This window comes from Quercus robur, chromosome 3 (genome assembly GCF_932294415.1).
Source record: "Quercus robur chromosome 3, dhQueRobu3.1, whole genome shotgun sequence".
Lineage (NCBI taxonomy): Eukaryota > Viridiplantae > Streptophyta > Magnoliopsida > Fagales > Fagaceae > Quercus > Quercus robur.
The window spans coordinates 56,052,366-56,060,765 of NC_065536.1; the positions used below are offsets into that span (position 1 = coordinate 56,052,366).

Consider the following 8,400-nt stretch of genomic DNA (forward strand, 5'->3'; position numbering starts at 1 on the left):
CAACGACGAGCCATAAGATATATAATTATTCATGTACCAACCCACGATTATTCTTACTTTTGCAGAATTTGACTTAGATGTTGGTTGAACTTCAACAAATACGAATTTTGAACAATAGTATGTTTCACATCAAATGAGTGGAAAAGATTTCGTTTTTTTTTTTTTTTTTTTTTTTTTTGTCTTTTTAATGATAGAAAATATATGCCAATATTGAAATCAATGAGATTAACATTTCAGCTAGGTTACAAATTACATGTTAAGTTTCCTTAATCGAATCATCTGTTTTATTTATTATGATATGAAAACTTTTCATCACCTTCATATTTATTTTTCCCATTCATGTTGCTTCACATTCTCTTGAAATTTTATTTGATAAAAGTTGAATCCATGCTCATGCAACTTCCAAATCCAATTGGCTGGACCTTAATCCAATTGATGACCGTGGTCTGCACTAAACACTTCAAAAGCAACATGGAAGTTCTCATATCGAAAATAGCTATAGAAAAGTGTAGTTTCCAATATTTTGATGTAAAAGAGAATTCACACTTAGGTTTGGGCCAAAGAGTTTTAAGTTAAAAAACATCATCTCCATATTTTTAATGGTAGTTGTTCTTTAGGTTGTTGATGATTTGTGCATAGTGCTCTCTGAACTCCCGAGGTGTCAATGTGTAACCTAGATTGAATATGAGTGATTGAACAAGTAATTTAATTGACATGTTATAGGAGACATTAAGCATTCAATATACTCTAAGATCATAACGAATCAACGAGTTTGAGCATTCGGTGTATATATATATATATATCACATTAAATCTTAAGAACTTGTCAACGTGCAATGATTCCAACATGCACATGGATAACCCAAGAACATGTGTTAAAAATATTAGGTTTCATCTTTAACCCTAGCTAGAGATTTAGCCACACATAGTTAGGCAAAAGAAATCAATAAAAACAATGCTAAACCTCTAAAAAAATAAGAAAAAAAGATTAAAAAAAGTTCTAGGACTTGTCCTCCTCTATTGTGTCAACCTCCTCCAAAAGCTAAAGAGAAAATCCCACAAATTTAGGATGTAAAATCTGTGACTTTTGGAATTGTATCTGCTGTCAACTTCCATCCCACTTTTGGCCTCCAAAGAATTTTTTTTTTTTTTTTTTTGAATTTGTGTTAAGCTAAAAAGTTGAAGATTTTCTACTCTTGGACATTTGTGTAACAGGTTATGGCAAAAATACTAAAACAATGCAAAACGTATCCATATTAGGATTTTCCAATTTTGGATTGAACAAATTTTTTCATCCCCTTCTAATTCCAACATTTTTTTTTTTTTTTTTTACTTCTTTAATGCTCAAAAGTCATGTCCTAGTTGATCTTGACCCTTGGATTCTCTTGGTTGAATGTCTGCATGATTAGTTGACTAGTTTCAATCTCCCTTAAGATAAAAATACACATTAAGAATATATATATATATATATATATATATATATATATATGTATATAAGAGATATCATTTAAACTCATATATTTACGTTTAATTAAATGTCAAATTTTTGTGATATTGCCTATTGAAACTAAAATAATAGCATAATTTTAAGCAATCAACTGGGAATCGTGGTAGTATTGTTGCTTATTAAACCTCCAACTCTTTCGGTTGCATTCGTGGGTATTTTGACTTCTTTGAGGCCATTGATTTGGGTAGATTGGAGACATGAAGATTTCTAGGATGGACTCCCACAATGCGTTCTTGACATTTGTACAAAAAAATATTTCATAATAGATAAATAACATTGTCGCGAAACAGTGTACCAAATGATTGTCAGTTTTTAGACCCCTTAAAACAATTGATTAAACCTAGGTAACTAGCCAAGTTGTTACTTAGTCCAAATTCCAAGTCTAGGTTATCACAATCAAACAATCATATCATGCATAGCAGAGGAAAACAAATAAGACAATGATATGATCACCCAGGAAAACCAAACCGGTAAAAAAACCTGGAGAGGATTTAACCTAGCTATCCTCAAGGTAAAAAGCAAATCCACTAGAAAGAATCGAAGTTCATACAAAAGGACTTACAAGCACCCCCGCTTGACTTCCTCATGCTACCAACCAGTAGAACTTACTGACACGACCACGTGCAAGCTCCGAATCCATGGACTCCTTCTTTCTTTGGCTTTTGCAAAACACAAACACCCCCGTTTGTGACTTTGAGATCCCACTCAAAGGTTTAGCAACACAAACACTCCTGTTTGTGACTCCAAGACCACCCTTGAAGGTTTAGATCATCAACACCTTTGATGACAAGAGAAGGTAGCAACTTCTACAATATCGGATCTTGAGATTCTTCAAGGAATAACACCGATAGAAGACATAAGAGAGCTTTTTAGGAACAAAACCCTAAATACAAAAGAGGCACACTCTTTTCTCTCTAAAAAGCCACACAAAAACGTGCTTAGGGTTTCCTTTATATACTGGGAGAAGTAGATTAGAAACCCTAATCCTAAATGGGCTTAAACCGCTGTTTGGGCTTAATTAAAATTCTGCAGATACAACTTTCGATCGGTCGAGCCTGTCTTTCGATTAGTCGAACCAGACAGATTAAGAAATCTTCTTCCTGCAGCTTGTATGTTCTTGAATCTTGACTTGAATCACATTGAGCATTGTCTAATAAAACCTATAGACTCTAAGATCTATATCTAGACAAGTTTGTGTTCACGATTTGCCAATTGTTCTAAACATTTAGAACCTAACAATGATCAATTTATATTGATTGATATGGAGGTGAGAACAGTTATCTATATAACTCCTTAAAATGATAGAATAAAATAAACTCCTCTGTTTCGATCTCTAAAAAGCTTTAGAATCCAAAGAGCTATGTAGCTTGATCTTGAATTGTGCGTTATTGTCTCCGAGTTTAATGAGTAGTTGAGCGTATGTACTTGATTTGATGCGAGGGAAGTTGGATTAATCTCGTACCAAATCAAAGGAACATGATAGAAAATCCTTACTTTGATTCGAAGAAGTAGGAATGAGCCTTGATTTTGAGGGAGCGGTGATGCTCCTTTGGACTTAGAGATGACTCTTTATTTTGACAGAGTGTCGATAGGGTTTTTCTCTCTAAGTGCCAATCTTTTTTTTCTCATACGAGATGCGTATATTTATAGGCGACTCAATGGTCATTGATTTGTAATTTTCACTCAGTATTTATTGAGATTTAATTACAAATTTTGAATTTGAATTTAATTTTGGTCGTGTATTTAATAAGAACTTTCAATGTGCATCTTTTATTCTGACGTTGCCTCATGGCTTTCACATTTCACACAACCCCATGGTTTGAACATATGTCATTTCCATGTGTGTCGTAGTAAGTGGTGGGCTTGCCATGTGGCTTGATTTGGTTTGTCGATTATCCGTTATTGACACATCATCAAATGGAAATTAAGTGGATCACAAATATTTGATCATGATCGATTAGACAAATGCAAATACATCATAAAATTTTGATGTCTACCACAACATCAGCAATAGCTAGCCAAAGCGAGGAGCTAAAGTTCCTAAACCGGCTACTATTATGGGAACGCCGCATGAGTATATAACGTATAGTACCGTCCTTTAATAGTAGACTTATTGAGTTTGGCTTTGTCTCGTAGTGTTTTTTTACAGTTTGGGTTTTTAAACCTATAAAGTCTCTGTGTGGGTGTGTATATTCTTCACTACATTGAAAATGTTTGTCCATGAATAATGTCAAACTTGAATCTTGATTGCTTAATTATCCAGTTAATATTTGATTAAATTGATTAAAATTATTATTCAGTTGTTGTAAGGATCTAGCCTCGTTTCTTAATATCGTATTAAAACTGAACAATTGGTTGCTATTGCATTTTGCAAATTAAAGCTTCATTATTTTCAGTCACAATCATTAGTAGTAGCTGAAAAAATAGTTATGTTTGCCTTGGAATGACGTAACACTTATATTTACAATACATGATATAGTAATAGTAGACTTCAATAATATGTAAATAGTACGTAAGCAGTACTCTTTTGTTTTATTGGATATCAAAATAATGTTATTTAAAACCGAAAGTGTGTACAAGAGATTATATCAATGGGGGATACCATCATATTTAAAATATATTTCTTATTTTCCAATTTTATTTAAGTAAACTTTATGCACATGCACAGGCCTAGATTGAATAGTTATGATTAATTTGTACTCAGTTATCTTTTACAAACACAAAAAAAAAATAATAATAATAATAAAATAAAATAAAAAACCGAAAATGTAAATATTTGTCATTTTGAATGAAAAAAATTTTAATTTAGGTTTTTAAAAAAGTAGTAGTTTTATTTTTTATAATTTTAAAGTTAATATTAGGAGGATTTGAACCGTGATTCCCGTAATTAATGACAGCATGTTATTTCATTTGTCGACACCTCGCGGCTACTCGACCACCTGTCACGGTGACGCTCGCGAACCTTTCATCTCATCTTGGCCTCGGTGCGAGAGATGATATATGGAGGTATGTCATACCTCGCGTGTGTGACTGGAATAATTTGATGGAAATTACCTAAGGTAAGTGAAGTCCCCACCAATCATTGGGTTTTTCTAAGGTGCAATTGGTCGCCTGATTCTATTTGATTTTATTACCGATCCTAGGTTAAGAAAAATGGCATTTTTCCTAATCTAATATGAATGGGCAAAAAATCTTCATTCTTGAGTTCTGAAGTATAGTTGCGTGTGGAGAAGGTGTTAGGCACCGCACAACGCCTATCCAAAGACAGTCCTTTGCTTTGGTAGAATCGTAATTTTTAGACACTAGCAATTGAAAACGAGCCATTGGCATTAGCTTACAGGGCTTTGAACGTGTTGGGTTTTCAAGTTTGATTTTGGAATGGGTATGGTCTCGATCGATGCTTTCTAAGTGTGTTTTAAGTCGTTGCAAAATTTCCACAGCGAAAATCCGATAGCATTTCGCTATATTTTTGTGGCGGAAATTTATGGCCTCGGGAAACGTGCTAATGCGCTTTTCACGGTTTTCTGGATATATCAATCGTTTTCAGTCCAATTACAACCCATGAATAGTCGTTGGAAAGGGAATTTGATAATCTTCGTAATGGCACTGGTCCTAACCCGTTCTAACGGTCAAATCAAAATTAAGGTTTCTGGTGCCCTTGGAGTCAACCCCGAGTCAAACTTGGTCAAAGATGACGAAAATCACCGAGTAGCTCGGGTTTGATGTAGAAACATGAAAAATGTTGTTTTAAGATGCTTCTGACCGACTTTGACTTTCGGTCCACCTAGGGTTGACCAGGGGCATTTTGGTCAATTTGACTGAAAAAGGCACTTTGAGTGCTCCGATGCCCGAACGGGTTGTGCCACATCAATCTAGAGTCTTCCACGGCCCCATGGAGAAAAGATAATATTTTTGGAATTTTCGGGGTCTAGCACACAAATCTAGGGCGGACAAAATACGGTGTCTACATCATTGAGCTAAAAAATTATTGAGAAAAGACAATAGTTAATGCAACAAACCATTTAGGTACTTGAAAATCATTTAATTTTGTTGTTAATCATTTGTCAGAATATGCAGATTAATCCTCCAAAATTACTTCATTTTAGTAAGAAAATTAGGTCACTTTACTAAATTATTTATGTGACTGGTTTTTATTTCCTATCTTAATTTTTGCGTTGGTGGTATAATCAACTTCAATCATATGTGTTATATCTTTAAAAATAAAATTGATTAAAATTTAGTTGTTACAGAAATCTATATTAAAAAATAAAAAATATTTAGAGACACAAATTTGAATATGTGGCGTTCGTTTTATGAGGTTTATATCTTACCGTCGTCGAAGAGTATGAGAGAAAGTTAATTTGGCGTTAAAAACATGCATGCAGATGAATTGAATGTTACCATGTCACGAACACAAGCATGTATTTGGTGAAGAATAAAAATAAAAAAAAATAAAAAAATTTACAAAGAGTTTGATAACAATTTTTGCTTTATTCCGAAATATCCCACCTACAGTAACAGAACGAATACTATCCACAACAACACTTCTCCAGATCATAGCAACATTTAGTAAAAGGCTGAACTCAAACAAATCTAAAAATTACTATCCAACATTCCACAATTTCATTTAAATAAAGAAAAAGGGAACATGATAGACTGAAGTAAACGAAATTCTACTTAGAATAGAACTCCTATAACCATTTGCGAATAGTATTTCCTAATTCCGTGCTAGTTACAATAGCTTGGGAGGCATTTTATTGTTGTTTGCTGGTACAAGCAGGAGGATTCAGCTTGCCCGAAACGGCGGGCTTGACATTAACACAAGTGGAAGTAGCAGATCCTCCTGCTCCCTTGTATACGAGATCAATGCCAGCAACCGCCACTTGTTGGCACGGTACACTTTTACTGCAAATAAGCTTCATAGCTTCCTTCGTTGAAGAAGTGCCTCTAATGTTCTTGAAGCTAACGTTGCTGATCTTAACTTTCGAGGGAGACTGAAAGCAGAACAAACAGACAAAAACCCACACAAGAATTTGATATTAGTATCTGTAATTTGTTTTTCCTTTCTTTAAATTTTAACATCAAAATGAGTGTATATATTTGTGATGTTTATAATAACCTTGTTTGAGCATTGACCGTTTGGGCAGTAGCCTTGATCAATGAGGATAGGATTGGCAACATTGTTCATGATAATATTCTCGAAATGCATATCAGAAGCAGTCCCAGGAGGGGAAGAAGGCCATGTTTTGATTCTAACACCATTCTTTGTATTGCTAAGGGTGCCACCAATTACTCTGATTCCTGAAACAGGTTCTTCATTCTGGTACCTTCCAAGACTTCCAACGCTGATACCATGGCCAGGTCCACAAGTTACTTGGTTAACAGTAACATCTTGGGCTCCATCACCAATGGAGACGCAATCGTCACCTGTTCCAATTTTGGCATTGTTGATGGTGATCTTAGATGAATGTCCGATGTGGATTCCGTCGGTGTTGGGGCTATCTCCGGGTGCAGTTATGGTAACATGTTGGATTTGCAAGTTCTTGCATCCAAAAACGTTTATGTGGAAAAATTTGCTGTCCTTCGATTGAATGTCACGGACTATTGAATTTGTGATGAAATCGAACCTTATATTCTGTTCATGTTTACAAGTTAGATAAATCAAAACAGCAAATATGAACGCCGTAGTTTCATTTAAATATTCTCCTGAAAATATTTTCGTTTAAATATATTATAGTAAAATGCTAACGCTTCTTTGAATTACTATATTAAAAAAAATATATTACAAATATATATATCAATGAATGTGGTTGTTACTAGTTTAACAATAGTATATAAAAAAGTCTTTTCGGACCAAAAAATTTGTCACCACTTGATGTTATATGCGAGTATGATTGGTGAACCATCGCTTTTACCTGTAACCACCGCTTTTTCTCCATTACACACAGTTGCACAAGTTAGGGTCATGGCACAGAAGTTGTGTCCATATTCCGCATTTGGACTTTCTCGTATATAAATTTGGAATTCTCTTTTTTGGTGAGTTGTGACACCTCACTATATAAAGCTTACATCAAATTATTAATAATATGATAATATCCTTAACATCATTAAACGAATACGTGCTTGAATTAGTATTTCGTGATGGTTAAAGTTCTTAAAGTTGTAATGTCCGTATATATCTACATAAATATAATGGAAATTTAAATGCTAATTATTAAGATTGAAATCTTACGATGGGAAGTGTTTTGCAGCTGTAATTTTTGGCACAACTATTTTTTTGCCATGCTGTTTGTCCTTTGCCATCAAAAACTCCACCACCTGACACAGTGAGACTGTCGATACGTTTAAAAGAAACCCAAAAGTCTGTACCAACGCTTGATGGGGCCTGTAGGGTGCCCTGAAGTTGAAACTCAATAGCACCTTTGCATGGACCTAATAAACTCACTGCACCTAGTTTGTATGTCCCTGCTGAAATCACAACTTTACTTCCTGCTACTGCGCATGCAGCTTTCCAAGCTTTTGTCAAAGCCTGATAAACACGTTATGAAAAATCAAAATCAGTATATTACAATCATTTTTCATGTTAATGTTTTATCATCTGGTCAAGACACCGAAGAGTTTTTGGTGTAAGCAGAGTTTGAACCCGAGTACTTTTATTTGACATTAAAAGACTTTACTAGTTAAGTTAACTAGAACCCACTTTTCATGTTAATTAGGTATAGTTAATTGTGCTACACATATTTATACCTGGGTGATATCGGCATTAGGTTGTCCTCCATATGATTTAACGTCAAAGACTTGCCCGGCACTGGTGGATGCCAACAACAATAGCAACGAAATTGTTACAATGCTCAAATTCTTTCCCATTTTATTGTTCTTTATTTCCCTGCTATT

At 34.4% G+C, this 8,400-nt stretch overlaps 1 protein-coding gene across 1 annotated transcript; it reads right to left on the reverse strand.

The window, feature by feature from the left end:
* Positions 1–6,260: 6,260 nt before the first annotated feature.
* On the reverse strand, positions 6,261–8,400 carry LOC126719819 (exopolygalacturonase-like). The gene is made up of 4 exons (XM_050422331.1): positions 8,254–8,400; positions 7,739–8,035; positions 6,626–7,141; positions 6,261–6,500 (listed from the first exon to the last, which is right to left on the reverse strand). The coding sequence occupies exons 1-4, from the start codon at positions 8,371–8,373 to the stop codon at positions 6,261–6,263; spliced, it is 1,173 nt and encodes a 390-aa protein (XP_050278288.1). The 5' UTR covers positions 8,374–8,400.

Coding starts and splice junctions, on each gene's coding strand:
- LOC126719819 (XM_050422331.1), bottom strand. CDS start 8,373: ATGGGAAAGAATTTGAGCATTGTAACAATTTCGTTGCTATTGTTGTTG. Junction 8,036..8,253: donor CTAATGCCGATATCACCCAG/GTATAAATATGT, acceptor CGTGTTTATCAG/GCTTTGACAAAAGCTTGGAA. Junction 7,142..7,738: donor GCTGCAAAACACTTCCCATC/GTAAGATTTCAA, acceptor AAACATGAACAG/AATATAAGGTTCGATTTCAT.